Source organism: Mustela putorius, unplaced genomic scaffold (assembly GCF_011764305.1).
Source record: "Mustela putorius furo isolate JIRA1106 unplaced genomic scaffold, ASM1176430v1.1 tig00003899_pilon_pilon_pilon, whole genome shotgun sequence".
Classification (NCBI taxonomy): domain Eukaryota; kingdom Metazoa; phylum Chordata; class Mammalia; order Carnivora; family Mustelidae; genus Mustela; species Mustela putorius.
Genome location: NW_025422048.1, coordinates 20,251,320 through 20,272,436, shown reverse-complemented (window position 1 = coordinate 20,272,436; position 21,117 = coordinate 20,251,320). Strand labels below are relative to the sequence as shown.

At 53.5% G+C, this 21,117-nt stretch overlaps 1 protein-coding gene across 1 annotated transcript; it reads left to right on the top strand.

Annotated features, from left to right (window-relative positions):
• Positions 1–4,827: 4,827 nt before the first annotated feature.
• Positions 4,828–18,546, top strand: SASH3 (SAM and SH3 domain containing 3). The gene is made up of 8 exons (XM_004780538.3): positions 4,828–5,077; positions 11,940–12,035; positions 12,706–12,852; positions 14,517–14,658; positions 15,661–15,809; positions 15,960–16,169; positions 16,309–16,459; positions 17,017–18,546. Exons 1-8 carry the CDS (start codon positions 5,021–5,023, stop codon positions 17,205–17,207), a joined length of 1,143 nt encoding a protein of 380 aa, XP_004780595.1. The 5' UTR covers positions 4,828–5,020; the 3' UTR covers positions 17,208–18,546.
• The last annotated feature ends 2,571 nt before the right edge of the window (positions 18,547–21,117 follow it).

The following is a 21,117-nucleotide window of genomic DNA, read 5'->3' as shown; positions in this document are numbered from 1 at the left end:
CCACATTGTCACTGTTGTCACCGCATTGCCCAAGGTCATTTGCCCAAGATCACGCAACCTGTGATATATGGCAATCTGAATCCAGTCCTACCGGACCCCATTTCTGGGAGGTGTCTCCTGTTCTTCCTCTTCCCTAGATAATTGTCCCATAGACGGCTCAGCGACTTTTGTCCTTGTAACCTCAGGACACAGTCCTAGGCAGAGTAGCCTGTTCATCCCAGTCTCCCATAGAAAGGCCCTACAGTGAGTAGTGAGTGTGTTTTTATCAGAGCACCAAAGCCCAGCCTTGGGCACCTGGGTGGCTCAGTTGGTTAAGCGACTGCCTTTCTCGGGTCATGATCCTGGAGTCTGGGGATCGAGTCCCACATTGGGCTCCCAGCTCCATGGGGAGTCTGCTTCTCCCTCTGACCTTCTCCACTCTCATGCTCTCTTTCACTCTCTCTCTCTCTCTCAAATAAATGAAAAAAGAAAAAACAAAAAACCCAGCCTCTTCTTTGCGGTCATAGCCACAGCTGCCTGCAGGTGTTCTTTGTTTTAAACCAAGACTTATCATGGGCTCAGAGATTCAGAGATGACTTTCCCTCCCATCAGCCCCTGCTACCAGGGACTCCCGAACACTCCTAGAGCTGTACACTCTGCATGTACTGTGTATGTGCCCGAGGAATGGATGCTTCCTGTCCAGGCTCTTGCCCTCCTCCTTGCCTAGGATTACCACCATGAAATCTGCTAACGGGCTGGGCTTTCCAAAGTGGACTTCACCTTGGAAATGTCCAAGTATTTCCAAGCAACTATGTAGTCTCTGCTTGAACATTTCCAGAGATGGGAAGCTCTACTACTTAACCAGGGCTGAACTAGTACCATCTAAATATTGAAAATGTCTGGGCGCCTGCCTGGCTCAGTCAGTTAAGCCTCTGACTCTCGCTACGGGCTCAGGTCACGATCTCAGGTTTGTGAGAACAAGCGCCAGGTCGAGCCATGCGTTGAGCCCTGTGTGGGGCTCCACACTGGAGCCTGCTTAAGATTCTCTCTATCTCCCTCTGCCTCTTCCCCTCCCACTCACTGTCTCCCTTTCTAAACACATACACACGCACACACATACACACACACCCCGAAAACGTCTTCCTGGGAAGAAACCCAAACCTTCCATTTATGTTTCCAACCATTCCTGGCCACCCAGAATAGATCCTTTCCTCTACATGACAGCTGTTCGAAGTCAACTTGCTTCTCCACTCCAAACCTCTAAGCCAAATATTACAGGTGTTGAGTACCCCCCAGGTTGATGGGACTCCCCTATAGATACCCCCCCCACACACACACACATACACGGCCCTAACTATTCAGCTTTTGTGCACAGGATCAGACTTCCAGATGCCCTCCCCTTTCTCTTCACTCCCACCGCCTGCCACAGAGTATTCTTTTCCACCGGATGTGCGTGTGTGGCCGGGAGAGGTGAGAATAAGAATCATTTGGGAGGTTTATCCAAATATAGATATCCTTCCATACCCAAACCCTTACTCTCTCAAACCAGGATTGTACCCGTTAGGAGTGCGAGGGAGGGACGCTTTCACACATACCGGGGTCCCAACTGCCCTCAATATCCCTCCCATGATCTTCTACCAAATTAGAATCTCTTCAGGGGTGTAGGTAGGGGGTGGGCTGCGCTACGTGAACGCAGCTGACCATAACCGTCGTGTCTTCATAGCCCTATTGTCTACCCTCTGAGGGTTCAGACGCATCTCACTTATCTGTGCCACCGCCTACCCCAAAACACACAATAGCAATATTGCTGCTAAATCAGGGCTTTCCCACCCCACATTTATACTGGGCACATTTTTGCCATAGTAAGCCCAGTTTTTTTTTATTTTTTAATTTTTTTAGTAATTCCAATTTAAACTGCTTACCTCAGAGGTTGTGTTGGGTTTAACGGAGTGCTTGGCGGAGAGCAAGTGCTGGGCAAATGCGAGCTTGCCTCCCTGCCTAGATGGAAGTTCCCGGGTGCAAGGGACTTTGACAACTATTTATTTTGCATCTCTTCACAGTGCTCAGTACAATTCTGTGCCCAGAACTAGTCCTAGGTCCTGTCTGCCAGCCCATTATCAAGACTGAGGCGGCCTTGTTCACTGCCCTACTGATCTAGACCACCTCTTTGGCTGAGGGATCTGTGTACCTGGCGAAGTGACCTATACAATGGTAATGTGTTGCCCAGAAGGGAAACCTGTTTAAAAGGTGTTTAGGGCCCATTAGCCAGTTGGGGACTGGGCAATGTGTTAGGGCCAGGGCAATGTACTGGGAGGGAAAAGTTGGGGGAAGGCGAGTCCAAATAGGGGAGCCCTGGGTCCCCAGAGAGGGGGTGGGGAGGAGCTGCTGACCAGAGGAGGCACATCTGAAAAGGAGACAGAAGGGCAGCGTAGACAGAACACACTCGCTCCCTTCTGTCCCGGGGTTGGGGGGAGTGGGGGGGGGGGTTGGTGGCCTCTCTGTACTTCACAAGATAGAGGTTCCCCTCCACCACCACCGCCACCACCACCACCCCGCCTTTTCCCAGGCCTAGGCGAGGTGGCCGCCTAGAACCCTGGTTAACTGGCTGTCTTTGAAGGCTCTGCGGTTAGTGTGTGAGCTCGGCTCGCGGCTGGGGCTGAGCAAACAGGAAGCAGGGCACATCCTGCACGCCGGTCCGCGGACGCACGCAGGCCCTGAAGGTTCTGCGGTGGGCTCCGCCTCCGACGGCTCGTGCAGCCAGCTCCGAGCGCCCAGAGCCCCTGCAGTCCTGTGTCCGGCCCCCGACTCGCGGGGTCACCCTCCCAACCCCTGCTCCGGCTAGGTCCCCTATGTGGACGCGTTCCTTCCAAGGCCTCTAACCCGGGCGGTGGGAGCGCTAGCACCCTCTGGCTCCCAGCGAGGGGAGCGTGGCCCATTGGGGAGCAAACTGGGGTGCTGGCCCCCAGACCCGCCAGCTGAGCAGGAAGGAGCCAAAGAAGTATGGTTTCAACTTGGGGGAGAAGGATTGTCTTCACTGAGCTCACCCCGAAGGAATGATGGTCAAAGGGCGTGGGGCAAGCTGGGGGACAGCGGGGAGGAAGTCACAAGAAGATCTTTGGAACCGGGGAGGGGGGGCAGCCCAGGATTTCACAAGTGCCACAGAAAGGAAAGCCTTAAAAAGATGCGCACATGTTACCCCAGGATTCCCCTTCTGGAAATCTATCCAAAGGAAAAATTGTGGATGTGAATATTTACCTTAAGGATGTACCACGAAGAGTAAGAAAAAAAAAATGAAGCCAACCTAAGTTCATCCGTGGGGTGTTGAAATAATCATGGTACATGCATACGATGCGCTGCTTGGCAGCCATTACGAATGGCAGAGTTGAATATCTCATAGCTTGAGAAAATCTCAGTGATACTGTATTCAGTTGGACAAGCAGATATCAACACCGTTTGTGAAGTGTGACCTCTTTTAATTTTTAAAAATATAAAAATGGTTCTGTTTAGGTATAATTGGCCTGCAAGAATCTGCACGTTTTTAAAATGTATGATTTGTTTTGACATACATATACACCCATGAAACCACCATGGCAACCAAGATAGTGAACATATCTATCACCCCCAAAAGGGTCCTTGTGCTCTCTCTGACCTCTCCCTCCTCTCCATATCCCCTCAAACCACAGATGGGCTTTCTGTGAAGTATCATTTTTGTAAAATGGGGGGGGGGGTAGTAGTAGTTAAATGCTCAAAAAAAGAAAAAGATATTTATCCAAACATTGTAATTATGGAAAATTTTTAAATTTTCTTCTTTTTGTATATTTGTGTTTGCTAAATTATATGTGATGAATATGAATCGCTTCTGTAAGATAACTGAAGTTATTAAAATACCTGCCACAGATAACCCACAAAGTGAACATTCTAAACCCCACACGCATTTAAGAAATACCTCTCACCCGGGACATTTGCTGATGGTCTGAAGCTGCTTGCGGAAGCCTGTCTTTTTCATGGTGCTGGCTGTTGTGATGATAGACAGGGTGGGGGCAGGGGAGCCAAGGTGTTTTGACTCCAAGCATGACTGCTCTGGTGAGGATGGCTCTAGCTGTGCTGGTGGCAGCGGGGATGAATGCTATAGGGAGATGGCCGTGACCAGGACAGCAGTGGTGGGGCAGACAGAGGCAGACAGCTGAGCGGTGTTGATAGGAAGGGTGGCTGCTCTAGCAAGTGGTGGTTGATGGCAGTGGGGATGTCTGCCGCCGTGACCCCAGGGGATGTCTTGACAGCCATAAAGGTGATGGCTATAGGGCTGATGGTTGTAGGGGTCCAATCACGGTCGGTGACTAGCTGGGATATCCATAAGGGCTACAGCCAGGAGGTTGATGACAGTGAGGGTGCTAGCAGCAGTGATGACTGTGGGGGTGACAGCCGAGGGTGCTGGCTGGAGGGTGCTTGTTAGAGAGATGATGGCTGTCGGTGTGCTGATGACGGTGGGGATGACTGTAGGGTCATGGTTGTGGGGTCGGTAGTGGTAGTAGTGATGACCTTGGTGATGCAAGGTGACCAGAAGCATCGGCTTGACGGGCAGACAGAGATGGCCCCACTCCTGGCTCTGGCTTCTGGTCCGCGGGATCAGCGGCTTGAGGAGGCCATGTCATGTCAAGCTGATAGGTCACCTCCAAGAAGACGGAGCAGGACGGGTGACGACTGATGTGAGATGGCAGGGTAGGGACTTTTCTCTGCTTGTTCAACCTAAGAGCAGTCTGTATCAGAATCTCTGGAGACCGAAGTTGGGACTTCCTTCCTCCCTAGGGGCCGGCAGGGGCCGCGATTGCTGTAAGAGCAGGTCACGTGGCAGAGCTTCCTGTATGCTGCCGCCGGGTGTCCATGGCCCGCACCCCCAAGCTGCCACCACAGCACTCAGAGTGGCGGCCAGAGGCTCGGTCCATGCCGTGCACCCTGAACGGTGCTCGCGAGGCTGAGCAAGAGGCCTCGGCATCTCGACACCTAGGATCGCAGGGACGGAGCGTCACCAAGGTAGAGGACCATGTTGCGCCGCAAACCCTCCAATGCCAGCGATAAGGAGCCCACTCAGAAGAGAAAGGTGAGGAGGCACCTCTGGGAGCTTGCTTCTTCCTTCCCTCTGCTCTCGCAGCCCTCTGGGACTCCTAGAAGTGGGAAGCACCAAAGGCCAGACGTTGTGTCTGTCAGCAAGGGTCATTCTCCCAAGGACAACAGTACAGGGGCCCAAAGGTTACTAGAGTAACACAAGTACAGAAGAGACTTTCAAAATCTAGAGAATCAGGGTTACAGACCCTTAGAAGTCTAGAGTTACAGAATTCGACCCTACAATCATGGGATAGAGATCTAAAATAGAGATCTAAAATCAGGGGCCAGAAGTCTAGACTAGATTTCATAAAATTCACTTCTCGAGTTACATCCTTAGACTGTACTCAATTCTCTCTCCCCTACACTAGTCTTGGCACTGCTTCTGCCCAAGCCTGGCCTCTCAGGAGCCATCTCGCTCAAAGGGCCCTGCTGGGCCACCCCGAGAGGCGCCATGATGCTCCTGGGGCCCCTGCCCTCTGGCCATAGCCAGACTCTGCCCATTTGTTTCAGCTGGGTTGCAGCTCCCCAGGCCCACAGGAGAGGACGCCAACCTGGAGAGGGGGCCCAAGGTGATTTCTAGACTCAGGAAAAGGCTCTCCAAACCTGCAGTGGATACAGGGGTTCGACAGGTTCTTCCTAGGCGGGAAGAAGTTATTGTGAAGAATGAGAAATGTAGCTGGTGAGATAGGAAGTAGGAGCTGAGGAGGAAAAATTCAGTGGCGGGATTCTAAAGGCCAAGAGGAAAAGCAGCTGTTGTGGACAGTTGAAATATTCCTCTTCTTGGAGCAGAGGACAGACCAGAAGTTTCCTTGAAGACTGCCAGATCTAGATTTTTCTTGTTGGATTTGAGGATTGCTAGACTTATTGGTTATAGGACTCTCCCAAGCAACCAGCAGATACATTCCACACATCCTGTGGGATCCTAGGACCATCCCCAAGCAGGCCTGAACCAGGTCCAAGAGATCTAGGCCTAGCCCCAGAGCCCACTCGGAAGGCCTCCAGGCCCCGATTGTGTCCAGCTGTTTTCCCCAGGAGCTCAGCCCAGGTGCCCAATGGGGGAGCCCCCTTGTCAGTGGAGCATCTCCCAAGTGGAGGCCAAGCCAGCTGAAGGACTGTGCTCCTGGGCACTGGGGTATATATCCTGCCCCATCTCAGGTCCTGGGGTGGCTGCCACTTCCGGCTGTACTCTCCCCACCCCAGGTGCTTCTCTAAGTTGCAGTGGAGGTAGGCAGAGGGGGTGGTAGAGATTCACAAGTCTTCACACAGGCTCCGTCACCCCCATCCGAGCCCTGCTCGGCGCTAGGCCCAGCAGATTTACCATTGGCTGCCACTCCTGGGTGAGCAGGTCCCACTTCCCCTTGCTCTCTGGCTGACGGGGGTGAGAAGCAGAGACCGCTGTAGACAATGCTGGGCCCCAAACCACAGGGGAGCTGAGCTGGGGGAAACAGCCTGAGAAAGAGCTGACACTTTGACACTGGGACCCTGTGCCATCTCAGACAGAGGTGCCCAGGGACACACAGAAGCCGGAAGTCCCTGTCTTCTTCTCTGGCTTCCATTATCCGGGTTCTGTATTTGGTGGCTAAGCCTCTGGGATTGTTCCCCCAGGCTTCTCCCAGAAGAAGCAAGGCCCATGTGGCACTCTGAGGTATATATATCCCTCTAGGAAAAATCATCAAAGCAAACCCTGCCTCACCCCTGTCTGATACTGGGCCAGCCTCAAGAGCCATTCTCCAAGCCTCAATACCATGGAAATGGCCTTGGAGACGCCAAGTCTCTAGAAGGTAGAGAAAGCATCTTCCCCGTGCTCAGAGACAGCAGCCCAGCTCCAGCACTGGGACCCTGGGCAAGTCCCTTCTTCTCAGTGGCTGAGGTGACACGGTGGAGGGGAAAGCACAAAGGCAAGTGAGGCCTCTCTCTCCTGTCCCTGCTCCTCCTCTCAGGCCTGCCAGAAGGGAATGCGCTAGGCAGGGGGCCAGAAAGTGGAATTGAATTCCATCAGGTCCTAGCTGTAGGACCTTGGACAGTTCATTGACCTTCTTCGGGCCACGGTTCCTTCACCTTGGAAAAGCAGGTGAGCTCTTGATCTGCACATCTCAGGAGGCTGTATAGAGGGCCTGGGACAATAAACGAGAGAGCGCTGTCTCATGGACACGCGTGTGCACACGACAGAGTGCATGCTGCCGGCGTGGCTGGGGCACGGGGAGCACACTGCAGAGAAGACCAAGCCTCCATCCCTGCCCTGAAGTGGAGGAAACAAGACTTAAAAGCACTCAGAGCCTTCACTGGGGGAGGACTCACCAGGCGCCAGGTGCCATGCACTCTGCCTGTATCTTAGCTCATTGGCTCTTCATGAGAACCTTGTGAAGCAGGGGCAGATGTTACCCCTATCTCGATTTTATGCCCAAGTCTCAGAGAGATAAAGTGACTTACCCAAGTTCACACAGCTCGTAAGCTGCAGAGCAGGGATCTAAGCCAAAATTTGTGAGTCTCCAGAGTCTTAATCCCTTCTCCCTTTACTCCCTTATCCCCCTACTGATCCCAGAAGCACTAGAAGAATCTGAAGAGTGTAAGAGACTCTACCCCTGAGTAGGAAAGCACACCTCTACGTGACACCCCCACCAGCATACATGTTGCATTTCCAGTGATTCCTCGTTGACTTCAAGCTAATGCCCCAGTTCCTGGCACAGCTTGCTGGGGCCTTCCATGGCCTTTGCTGCTCCACCTCCCACTAAGTCAGCTATGCTCAGAATGTTTCTATCATTCTTCTTTAAACCCTTCCCAGTTCCTCCTGGAGAAATCCTGGCTCCCTTGCATGGCCCAGCTTAAATATGCCTCCTCGTCCGTGAAGCCCTCCTGAACCCTTCCCCCTCCATCTGTCCTGGAAGCTCCCTCCAAACACCACCGACAGTTTCCATTACACTCAATGCATTTCTATACCAGGAGGTAACTTACGGAGCTCTGAACACAGCAACACACATAGCTTCCAGAGTCACGGACCAGGGTTCAAACACCTGTTCTTGCTGCTGTCCTCTGTGTAACTCTGCCTTGGACACTTCATTTCTGAGCCTCCATCTCCTTGGCTGGGCAGTAGGGATGTTAAAATGGGGCTGTGGTAAGCCTGGAGTGAGCCGGCACACAGGAAGGGCTGGACAGGGTGCAGGGCACGTGGGAGGTGTTTAGCCGCTTTCTTACAGGATTCCCACACATGCACAGGCCAGAGTCTGGAGCCCAGAGGGTGCCGGGTATGTGACTGGTACGCTGAAGGGCTGACGGGCTAGTTGCTGAGACACCTGGTGAACGCCAAGCTCTCTCAGGAAGCAAGGGTAGATGATGCTGATGGGGAGCAGTGTGAAGTTCTGAGGGGGTGATCAGAGGAGTCTTCCTACAGAGGGCAGCGCCTTTGAAACTGGATTTGGAAAACCTTTGGATGTATAATATCTGTCCAAAGAAGTGTATAAATTACAAGTGTTGGACTCAATGAACTTCCATAAGGGGAACATTCCCTCATAGGTAGCACCCAGATGAAGAAACAAAGAACTTTCAGGGCACCTGGCTGGTTCCATCGGTAGAGAATGCAACTCCTGATCTTGGGGTGGTGAGTGCAAGCCCCACTTGGACATAGAGCTTACTTAAAACAAACAAACAAAAAGCGCTTCCAACACTCCAGAAGCTTCTCTCATGTCCCTGCCAGTCACTACATGCTCCCTTTCCCTAAGGGTAACCACTATCCTGACTTCCAATGACTAGCTTAGTTTTGCCAGGTTTTGAACTTTCTATGGTTTCTAGGAACCATATAAAGTGCTCTGGTGGCTGGCCCCTTCTGCTCTATAGTGTATCCATATTGTTAGGGAGAGCTATCCCTGGCTCATCGCTATGTACCATTCCCTTTGATGACTGCTACAATTCCTGTATCCGTTCTACAGTTGGTGGGCATGTGGGCTGTTTCCAGTCTCACTGGATTTTGAAGGAAGGGAGAAACTGGCTGACGGAGAAGGATGGAAGGTTCCAGGTGGGGCACGCCCTGGGTGAGAGTGTGGAGGGGGTCGGAGGAAAGGCTAAGCACACGTGGACATTTGCTGAGGGCTTGCTGCGTTAGCAGTCACACCTTCTATCCTCACAGCAACCAACCAGGCAGGCGCCCTTGTCTTCATTTTACTCACAAGGACATGGAAGCCCAGAGAAGTGGAAGAATAACCCCTGCTTTACACAGCTGGTCAACGGCAGAACCAAGATGTGACGACCTGCCAGCTCAGAGCCATTGAGGGTCGGAGAGCTTAAATAATTCATTAATAAAATAACATCTCAGAGTTGAACTCACCAACGTCTGATGCCAGAAAAGTAGCTCTTTCCAAGAGGCCCACAATATTCCCCTCCGACGTGGAAAAGGGGCCACCAGTGTAGGGTACTACCTCCTGACTGGCACAGGACCCCCAGGAAGGCCTCGCCCCAAAGGGAAACCAGGTGGAAAAATCCAAGGGCACTCAAGAATTTTACCTCATACTCGGGAAGGGGACCATTTCAGGGTCACCAGAGGCTTCCAGGATATGTGGGGTTGGCCCCAAGGTTGGAGGTAGGCTGAGCAAAAGACCACCCTGGCAGGACCTCATCCTTAGTCACCTGGAGCACCTGGAGGTGCTCACCCATGTCCCTGGGCTGAGGAGTGGCCAGCAGGACCCAAGTCCCAGCGCCACCCCCATGGCACTTTTGGATTGTTTCCTCCTGCTTTGAGCTAAACCTGGGACAGAGGTGCCCTGACATAAGGTCTCCAGGGGCCACAGGCCCCCCTCCCAGCCCCCAGACTGCAGATTAATGACAGGAAAAGGAAAGAACTGGGGCCCGGTGGTGAGTTTTCTCTCCCCAACAAAGCCCACTTCCGTCGCCGGGCCTGCCCTCTGTCATGCTTTCCAGACTCGCAGTCCCTGGGGGTTCTGGGGCGACTCTCAGCCTCCCGGTCTGCAGACCAAACTGAGGGGCAGTGAAGGGAAGGCCGTAACAGGTCCCATCGATCTATAAATAGCAGCCCAGCCTGCCCTGCTTGGGCCCAGGCCAGCCTGGTGCCCACCCTCTCTCTCTGTTCCCTCTTTTCCAGGCAATAAGAGGAGGAAGTTATCCAGGCAGCTGCATCCTAGCCATTCAAGAGGAGGAAATAAACAAAAGGTGGAGGACAGAGGGGGAAAGAAAGGGGGAAAAAAGAGGAAAGAATAGTGGGTGGGTGAAACCAAGGAAGGAGGAAGGAGGAGATGCCTGGGAACCCGAGTGGTCACCTCATGGTCATGCCGTCCCCTGCCTATGCCCACTTGTGGCCGCCCCTTTCCCAACTCCCCAGTGTAGCACAGAAGAGGCTTTTTTTTTTTTTTAAGATTTTATTTATTTATTTGACAGAGAGAAATCACAAGTAGGCAGAGGGGCAGGCAGAGAGAAAGAGAGGGGGAAACAGGCCCCCCGCCAAGCAGGGAGCCCGTTGCGGGGCTCGATCCCAGGATCCTGGGATCACGACCTGAGCTGAAGGCAGAGGCTTTAACCCACTGAGCCACCCAGGCACCCCCAGAGGAGGCTTTCTGATGGAGGCCGTGGGTGCCGCATCCAGGCAGCCCTCGTGGCGGTAGTGTCTGATGGCCTGGCCGCTGACCTAGTTTCTGGTGCACTAGCTTGCTGCAACCTCTAGGAAGGTGTGACCCCTGGCCCTGATGGCTGACGTGCCTTGGTCAAGAACTACCAGGAGAACCAAACTCCCCAGGAGTCCCCACTGGAGTCCCCAGGAGTCCCCACTGGAGTCCCCAGGAGTTGGGGCCAATTGTGTGTGTGTTGGGGGGCAGGTGCTATTGTCAGTGGACCCCCCCCCCTTTCATAGGAAAGAGGATGTGAAACTTTCAGCTTTGTGTGGGTTTGGGGCTTCAGTTCCTCAAGCACTTATCTCTGGTGTCTGCAGTCTATCCCGCTCTATCTTCCTGGCCATCTGTGAACCCTGGTTCCTGTGTATGTCTCTGGTCTTGACTGTTGATCTTGATTCAGGGCTCAGCCTTACTTCTTGTGTGTAAAGCCCGACTCCTTACCTGCCGGGCACTGGCTTCTGGTTGCTATCTTGCCTTGAGCATACATAGATAGTTAAGAAAGCTCGTTTCCTGAAAATAGTCTCATCAGTGCAAACAATCGGCCGGGTTTAAAAGTCCAAACACTGGCACACGTCATCAGCAGTCATCATCACGTTAGTGCCTAAGGTTAAAGGCCGAGATGAAGGAAGAAAAAACAGCAACATTCTTTTCCTAAATGAGCTCCAATCATTCATGTCCGAAATCTGTTGGCCCCTTTCCTTAAGAAGCCTCTACCGAGGGTTTCCAGAAAGCAGAATGCCAGGTCTTACTGATTCTGGGGGGATTGCCTTGCTCTTCTTGCTTCAGCGCCAGAGCAAAGAGGCAGCTGCAGGGTTGGGGAAGGTTTGCTCTGTGACGTAAAGGTGACACTGTCGGTAAAGGTGGCGCTGTCGTCATGCTGAGGTGCGTCTCTAGCAGGAGATACACTTTTGCTCAGACTCATCTGGTGTTTGCCTCCAGAATTCTGGGGACCAAAGTGCAGGTGCTGGTGGACGTGTAGGCTTTGTGTGAGGCCTAGCTGACGTTGGAGGCTCCTGAGGTCCAGAGCTTGCTCTGGGGGCCCACAGTGGGGGCTACTCTCAGATGAAGAAGAGCAGGAAGCCAGGGGGCTCCGAGTACACCTTGACGCTTCAGCTCCTTAGCCCCGGCTCCGCAGGGCACCCGTGGTGCTGCCTAGCCCCGGGGGGGCTGCTCAGGAGGGCTCCCGGCTCCAGGCTCCGCCAGCCCTTCTCCAGCCACTGAGGGCCCCACCTCTGCTTTTTCCAGCTCTCCCTCCAGCGCTCCAGCAGCTTCAAGGATTTCGCCAAATCCAAACCCGGCTCCCCCGTGGTGAGCGAGAAGGAATTTAATCTGGATGAGAATGTGAGTTGCAGAGCCTCTCAGGGGGGTCTGGCTGCGGCCCTGGGTGGGAGAAGAGGCGATCTGGGCATTGCTGAGGAAAGCCTGCTTACATACAGAAGGCCAGCCCTCTCATCCGCCAAAACTCTGGGCCCCGAGAAATCACCCACATTATTTTCAATTACAAATTACAGTTGACCCTTGAACAACACGGTTTGAACAGCATGGGTCCACTTACACGCAGATTTTTTTTTTCAATAAATACAGTACAGGACTGGAAATGTATTTTCTCCTCCTCATTTTCTTAATAATGTTTTCTTTTCTTTAGCTTACTTTGTAGTAAGAATATAGAATATAATACAAATACATACAAAATATGTATTAATCCACTGTTATCAGTAAGCCTTCTGGTCAACAGTAGGCTATTAATAATCAGGTTTGGGGAGAGTCAAATGTTATACACGGATTTTCGTCTGCACGGGGTGGAGATAGTTGGCACCCCTAACCTGCACATGTTCAAGGGTCAACTCTAATTGTCAAATTAATCACACATTAATAGGGCTGAATACGGGACTGGGGGCTAAGCGGGAAGGGGATGAGGGCCTCTCATTCCCATATCCTCCCCCATCCTCGGCCAGGACCTGAAGGCCTCCTTCTACCCCTAAATCCTGGACCTCCTCCTTTGTTGTCACAGATTCCAGAAGATGAGTCAGGTGTCCCTACCCCAGAAGATGCTGGGAAGAGCGGCAAAAAGCTGGGGAAAAAGTGGAGGGCCGTGATTTCCCGAACCATGAACAGGAAGATGGGCAAGATGATGGTGAAGGCGCTGTCAGAAGAGATGGTGAGGCCTGCGGTCTAGGGGGGCCGGGAGGACACGCAGGGCTCTGGCCCGGTGTGAGCATGGCCTTGACGGCCGCAGCTCGAGTACTGGGCCTGAGGGTCTGGTTCATTATGAGAAGGAAGGTCATATGGGAGGAGAGCTCACTCCACCATGGACCTGGCAGCAAGACATGGTGGTCCTAAGGGAGCAGGAGTGGGGTCTCAGGAGGGATGAAAGTCTGGGTAACAGAAGCCTCTGAGGAAGGCAGGCCTGAGGAGGACCAGTGGCACTTGAAAGGGAGCTGCAATTGCTGGAAGCAAATTCGTCCACCTCAAAGTTTCACTTGGAACTAGCCTCTGGGATTGGGAAGACTGGATTGGAAGAGGGGCCCCTGCGAGAGAAAATAGAGAAGGCTGGCTTGGGCCCAGGGAGAGAGAGAGCTGTGGGGCAGGCGTGCAAGTAGCTGACGTCACACAGTGAGTCGGCTGTGCTCATGGCTCTTACGGAAGGTTGCCCAGGGGTGGTGTGACTGAGTCAGCTCGTACTGGCTCCTACCTGCTGAGGAGAGTAATTGGTCAAATTTTCAGGAACTTTGTGAGCCAGGTGTGAAACCGAACCATTACTGAAAATTACATTCTATAAATTTAGAATTAAATAAATTCTATTGAAAATAAAGAGACTATGGGCAATCTTCAAAACCCATAATGTCCTGATTCTTTTTTTTTTAAAGATTTTATTTATTTTTTAACAGACAGAGATCACAAGTAGGCAGAGAGGCAGGCAGAGAGTGAGGGGGAAGCAGGCTCCCTGCTGAGCAGAGAGCCCGATATAGGGCTCAATCCCAGGACCCTGGGATCATGACCTGAGCCGAAGGCAGAGGCTTTAACCCACTGAGCCACCCAGACGCCCCCATAATGTCCTGATTCTTATGGTACCTTTCAGTGTTCTCTGTGCCCTTGAGGTTATTTGCATCTGTAGTCTCTGTGTGGGGCCGTGAGCCCCCGTGGTGCGCTGCTCTGTCAGCGACCCCCTCCATGGTGGCCAGTATTTACAGCACAGGAATTGGCAGCTGCTAGGAATCAGGGCTCGATTCCTAGAGAGCAGGTTGTGAAAGGGTGGCCACCGCCCTGAAGTGCGTGGTGAGGCGGAGGAGCTCTGGAGTCTGGCCAGCTTGGTTTGGGGTTCCTGTGTGGCCTTGGGAACATTCCTCCATGACTTCTCCTCTATAAACTTGGGATGAGCATAGCGCTTACCTTCAAGTATCGCTGTGAGGGTGCAGTGAACGGACAGGCGTGCCTGGCACGGAGGAGCGCAGCAGAAGGTAGTTCGTCGCCAGCGTCCCTGCGAGCTGGACTCTGCCCTAGCAGCGGCTCTGAGTACAGGCTCTGGCACGGTAGCCCTTTGTGCGTGGACATCAGTGCTTTACGCTGACAGAGCACATTCAAGCAGCATCCTGTTCGAGCCCCACTGCGTGAGATCGGCGGGCTGAGGACGGTCATTCCCACTTCACAGAAGCAGGGACCTGGGCTCAGAGATTGTGGGGCAGCCTCGGAGCGGCAGAGCGAGGGCTCGAGCCCGGCCCCAGTCCTCCAGAGAGTCCAGGCCCATCTCCTCTGCTTTCGGCGCTGCCCCATGGGCATCCCAGCCAAGGCTGCTCAGGGCTCCCTGCCTCCCACCCCCCGCAGGGAGACACTCTGGAGGAGGGCTCAAACTCCCCGACATCTCCAGACTGCAGCCTGGACAGCCCTAGCCCTGAGAAGATGGCACTGGCCTTTTCTGAGCAGGAAGAGCGTGAACTCCCAGCACTTAGCCGCCAGGCATCCACAGGTGAGTAGGGGACAGAAGGGGACATCTGCTGAGTCTGGAGAAAAGGACTGGGTGAAGGCGAGGCAGGGGGCTGTCTGGGAGGGAGCTAAGAGAAAGGGACCTGCACAGTTTGCCTTCTCGGAACTTTCCAGCCCTCTTCACGTTACATTTTCACAGTAACTTCATGGTGCTGGCACTATTATCCCCACTGTATTGATGTGAAAACTGAGGCTCAGAAAGGTTTTCACTTGCCCAATATGACCCAGACTTGAACTCAGGTCTACCCTGGAGGAGCTGCCACTTGCTGTCACCAGGCCGCGGAGGGGCCCAAGGGAGACAATGAGCCCCACTGTGCTCTCGGACTAGCCTGCCCACCCTTCCAAGGGGAGTTAGAGGCTGCAGCTGCCTGGGCCTCTGACATCCCAGGCTGGGGGTGGGGGACAGAGAGTCTCTAGCTGGGAAGTCTCAGCCTCTTAGACTACAGCCCTTGGTTTGCTGGACTTAGGGGACCTCTTGGCATCTTATAATGTTCTTCATCCTGCCCTTCCCAGAGAGAAAGAGCCCTTCTGAGTTTCCATGTGATGTTGTAACTAGATGCTGAGTCTTATTATGTACAGAAATTAAAATAGTAGTTTAGGGTGTGGTTTCCCAGGTGGAAGACATCTTCCAGAAGCACTGGACTGGGAGTCAGGAGACCCAGAGTTGAGTGGACCCAGTGCTACCAATTATAAAGCGAGAGGTCTTCAGCGCTCAGTGGGCCTGTCTGGTTTCAGTGTTCCTTATCTGTGTTCATTGGGCCCAGCTGATCTCTAGAGGCCCTCCCAATTTGCTCATTCTTTAGTCGGTGAGACAGTTTTCCTTCTGTGGTTAACTGCTTTCATATCTAAGGCCCCAAAGTTGAGGTTGTGCTCCTGCAGGGTGGCCTTGGGATTTCTAGCCACAAACCCTGGCAGGAACCTGCTGGGCACTGCCCCGGCTGTCTTGGGACAAAGGTGACCCTCCTCCCTGCCCCGTCTCCTGCAGGCAGTGAGCTCTGCAGCCCCAGCCCAGGCTCTGGCAGCTTCGGAGAGGAAGCACCTGCCCCCCAGTACACAGGGCCCTTCTGTGGCAGGGCACGAGTCCACACTGACTTCACTCCCAGCCCCTACGACCATGACTCGCTGAAACTGCAGGTAAGGCTGGCATCCAGGCCTCTCCTGAGCCTGCCAGGCTGTGCCCATACAGGAGGCTGTATTGAGCCGGGATAGGACGTTGTCCACGGAGCCCAAGGGAATACCCGTCTCCTCACCCCTGCTCCATTCTGCTCTCCTGTCCTCCCACAGAAAGGAGATGTGATCCAGATCATTGAAAAGCCACCTGTGGGCACGTGGCTGGGCCTGCTCAATGGCAGGCTGGGGTCTTTCAAGTTCATCTATGTGGATGTGCTGCCTGAGGAGGCGGTGGGGCCCGCCCGCCCCAGTCGCCGACAAAGCAAGGGCAAGAGGCCCAAGCCCAAGACTCTGCATGAGCTGCTGGAGCGCATAGGCCTGGAGGTTTGAGCTGGGATCTGCGGTGGGGTCTAGGACCCGGAGAGGGTTGGAGGCTAGCACACGGTCAGCTGTGTGGGAGGGGAGGGGTCCCAAGCGAGGTGGCTCCTAAGTGGCCGCACTGGTGGTCCACCTCTGCCTGCAGGAGCACACGTCCACCCTGCTGCTCAATGGCTACCAGACGCTGGAGGACTTCAAAGAGCTGCGGGAAACACACCTCAACGAGCTGAACATCATGGACCCGCAGCACCGGGCCAAGCTGCTCACGGCCGCCGAGCTGCTGCTGGACTATGACAGTGAGCGGGTCTAGGAGCCGGTGGGGGGGAGGGGTGGTGCCTGTAGGTATTCCGGGGAGGGGAGGCCTGCCTCGGCCTGCCCCCTGACCACACTCAGCCCGGGCACCCCTCTGCGGGGGTCAGGCCCTTTCCACGCTTGAATTCCAGTCTCGGGCAAAGTCTGCCAACAGAGGGGCCTTAGAGATGATCAGGTCCAGGTCCCTTTGGGGTTAAAGGGGAGACTTAAGGCCAGCGAAGGAAAGGCATGTACTCAAGGCCTCCACACTGGGCAAAAGCAGAGCCAGGAAACAAGCGCAGCGTTCCACCTCCTAGCTGGGTGCTAAAGTAGTTTGAGCTCCTGGGCAGGGTCACTGTCTTGGAAACCACCCCTACCTGGTTCTAAGCCGGAAAGGGTGAGAGGGGCAGGGTTGGTGGGGGGGTGCCCAGAGGGAGAGACGGCCTACAGTGGACTTCCCAGAGTCCCTATCCCCCCAAACAGGGGCTTCCTGGGGCTTCTGAACCCCTCCCGGCTAAGGCCCAAGCCCCTCCATATTCCATCTCTTTCTTTGCCCCGGCAGCCGGCAGCGAGGAGGCGGAAGAGGGCGCCGAAAGCAGCCAGGAGCCAGTGGCCAACACAGTGTCTGAACCCAAGGTGGACATTCCTCGAGACTCTGGCTGCTTCGAGGGCTCGGAGAGCGGACGTGATGAGGCGGAGTTGGCAGGCGCTGAGGAGCAGCTGCACGGCCTCTCCCTGGCCGGGGCGCCTTGACGCAGAGGTGGCAGCACAGGCCGAGGCTGGGCCCCAGCAGCAAATATTGCAGGGAGGGACCCGGCCTCCCACGGTGGCCCAGATCCTGAAGGACTGGTGCTGAGCCTGGCCCTGCTCCCCTAGGAGCGCCCAGGGCCGCAGGGGCTAGCCAGAGCCTCCGTAGGCTTGTCTGGAGCGGATGAGGAGGCACCCAAGGGCACATCACACCCGCCCAGCCTGCTCCCTCCAACACCTACTGACAGCACAGAACTTCTGGGCACTGCTTGCTCCCAGCCACAGCAAGTGGGACATGGAGGAGCCGCCCTACCCACAACTCTCACCACCGAGACCCACAACCCTCACCACTGAGGCCCCCAAACCCTCCTCACTCCCACACCACTTTCCCCTGTCACATTGCTCCTGGGAAGGGGGCCAAGTCAGTGTTTCAAGTCAGTTTCAAAACCCTAGGGAAGCTGGCCCTTTAAAAAGACCCGAAGGATCACGGGTGGGTAGATTTCCCCCAAAGGGTGGATAGATTTCCCCAAACAAGGCTTGAAGAAAGCCTAGTGTTCCTTTCCCACATTCCTTCCCCTTAACTTTTTTTTTTTTTTTTTGGAGGTTTGGCCACTAACTGGTGGGGATTAGAATGGATTTTGCTGGGGGCCTTGCCAGCTCTGACATTCTGAGACATTAAATGTCTGTTCTGTTACCTGTGGCCCAGGACACCAGTGGGGTTTACTGAGGGAGCTGAAGGGGCCTTGGGCTTCCAAATGAAATGGCTCCTCCCACTCATTCATTCCATGCCTCCCCACATAACTCAAGACAAGCTGCAGCTTCCCCCAGCTTAAAACAATGCCCAGACCTCGTGCAACATGCTCTCTCCCCTTCCACCCCTGGCCCTGTCCTGAAGCCCGATGGCCGATGGTCAGATCTGGCTTCCAAGGATAGAACTGCCCTTTGGAAGTCACATGCAAGTCTGAACTCAGACTTGGCTGCCTGTGTGGGTTCTTACAAGCAAAGAAAGCACAAAGCTTGACCCTGGGGAGTCTGCTACCCCAGCTTTGTTTTGCAAAAGGTTTTAATATACCCTGAACTCCAGAAGGGGAGGAAGTACATCTGTTGGTGGGGCCTCCCTTGACCTCAGTATCAAGTCTGCCATGAATTCGCAGAGCAACCCTTCCCCCTGGGCCCAGCTGGCCTGGGGACAGTGCCCACTACATCTAGGACTGCCTGCTTAGTGAACACACTTCTGGACCTACTACGAGGAACTTTGGTAAAAGCTAGCTTGGGGGAAGGGTTTGGGTGTAAATATGAGGGGATGGGGGGATGAGTTGGCAGCAATAAACATAGGTAGAACTAATTACAGTCTCCAGTTATCTTTCCTGTGGGGAGAGGGCTGGGGGAGGGTCAGCCCAGTATCCTTTGGAGCTGTACTTGGCACAATGACCTCCATTGTCCTTTCAGGGCCATCTGTCCCTTTTCTGAAGATGCCCACTGCCATTGATCCCGCTGACTAAAGCCCAGTTTGAAGCGCTAATGGTCTCTGCTCTTCCCACTAACGAGCTGTCCCCTGAGTACAGGCACCCAGGGCCATAGGCCTTGCTGGGATTGGAGAGTGGCCTCTTCCTAGAATGATTAACAGGAGCCTTGAGGGCTTCCCCAGCGAGGAAGGGCCAGCACTAGGGGCTGTCCAGGGTCCAAAAGGGAGAGATTTGGATTTGGCTGGGCCTTCCCTCTGAGGCCACCACCTCTTGGGTCCCACCTTGTGCCCACTGAAGCTACACCAGTTCCCAGGAGGTGGGACAAAGACAGCGACCCCTGGCTTCCTTCGTTTCTGCCGGTGCCAACTGCATCAGGGAGGGCGAACTGGACTGAGAGCTGGCCCCCGAGCCCAGACAAGGCCACTCGGCTTCCAGGCTTTGTTCTCAGCTGCACTCAGCCCACTTCCCTTAGTGGCTGTGGGCAGCAGGAGACGGCAAGCATTACCCTCCCCAAAGAAACAAGGAGAAGCCCAGCCTCAAAGCTCCAACAGTGCTGACTACTGTCACTTAGCGGGCACCCACACTGGTGCCTGAAATCAAGCACTTTGCCTTGATTCCCTCAGATAATCATCACAGTAACCCGCTGAGGTACATACCGTCCTCTTCTCATTTCACAGAGGAGGAAACTGTAGCTCAGACAGGTTGAAGAAGTTGAGTAGGGAGTCCCACGAGCTTTCAGAGGTCCTCGGCCCTCCGGAGGGCAATCTGACCCTCTGCAACGGGGTTACGGACCCAGCCATGCCCCCCCCCAAAGGATCTGATCCTCAGAAAGAGCCACACAAGTGCACACAGATGTATGGACAAACGTATAACAGCTTTGTCTGTAAAAGTAAGAAATTGGAACCAACACAAATGGGCAATCAGTTAGATACATTATAGTTCGTTCACACAATACTATGTAGCCATTAATGCGCAAGAAAAATATTTAGTGACACAGGGAACACCTTCATGATTTTTTGTTTAATTAAAAATGTTTAAATTATACAAATAATGTACAACCATTCTTGCTGTAAAAGAAGTCTGTGCTTTATCATGGGGGACAAGGGGAATACTAACACATTATTTTTAGGGTGATTTCATTTTTATTTAAGAAAAGGAAAACATAAAAAGAATAAAAACTGGAAAGATCTGCACCAAATTGGTACCGCTGAGACAAGAGAGATGGAGTAAGGGAGAGAAGTGCTTTCTATACTCTTCTTCTGTTTGAATTTCAAAAGTATCTATTATTCTGTATCTACTTTAAAAGGAACATTTTAACTTTTGAAAAAAATAAAACCAAATAAATAGGCCCAAACCTCTGGCCGCCAATTTGGGGCAGCAGCAAAGCCATTATCCTGCTGTCTTTTGGCCCAGGCTTCTGGGAAGGTGAGGAGTGGGGATTGAATAATGCCGCAAATACTTAAAATTCACACACGAGCAAGGGGACCTTATCAGAGGAGATCCCTAACCCTTTCAAACTCCCTGGGTAATATCTGTCTATTAGGTGTAAGCTGGGGAAAGGAAAATATCAGCAAAATGAGACTGAGAAAATGATGTGAACGCCCCTCCCAGCCTCGGGAGGAAAGTGGGAGCGTCTCAGAACTATCGGGCCCCAGTTGGGTCTACAGGTTGGATATAGGCTAGCAGTAGATAGTCGTGCAAAGACTCCAGTGACCACAGGACTTTGGGAAGGGCAGGTAAGGAGGGGCAACGAGGAAATGTAGTTTACAGGCCAGGGCCTTAGGGAGGAGAAAGGCAGTGCCAGCTGAGGCTACAGCCATGGCCTGAAGCTCCTCCTCCAGGCAGGGCTTCCGGAACCTCTTCTCCAGTGCATGGACATCTAGAAGATGCCAAGAGGTCCCCTAAGTCCAGCAAACCAAGGACTGCAGTCCAAGAGGCTGAGTCATCCCAGATGCAGACCCTCTACCCCCACCGCCAGCCTAGTATGTCTGACGCCCAGGCAGCTGTAGCCTCTAACTCCCCTTGGAAGGGTGGAAGTGGACTAGTCCAAAAGCACAATGGGGCTCTCCCTCTGACCTTGGGCCCATCCAGGGCCTGGGGACAGCAGGTGGAAAATCCTCTAGGACAGGCAAAGCCTAGCAGTTAAGAGTCAGGGCCCACCTGAGTTCAAGTCTTGCCTTTGTCCCTTAGCTGAGTCATCCTGGACAAGTCACTTAACCTCCTTGGGCCTCACTTTCCAAATCAGTAAGGTGAGGAAAATAGTACTAGCCCGAAAATAGTACTAGCCCCGTGAAGTTGTTACAAAGACTGAATGAACTAGTGTATGTAAAATACTCAGCAGAGTGTCCCGTAAAAAATCAATGCCTAATGAATAACAATGTGTCTGATCCCCTAAATCCACATCACCTTGCTCCCTCTGTTTCACTTCCTTCAAGGCCCATCTCACCTTG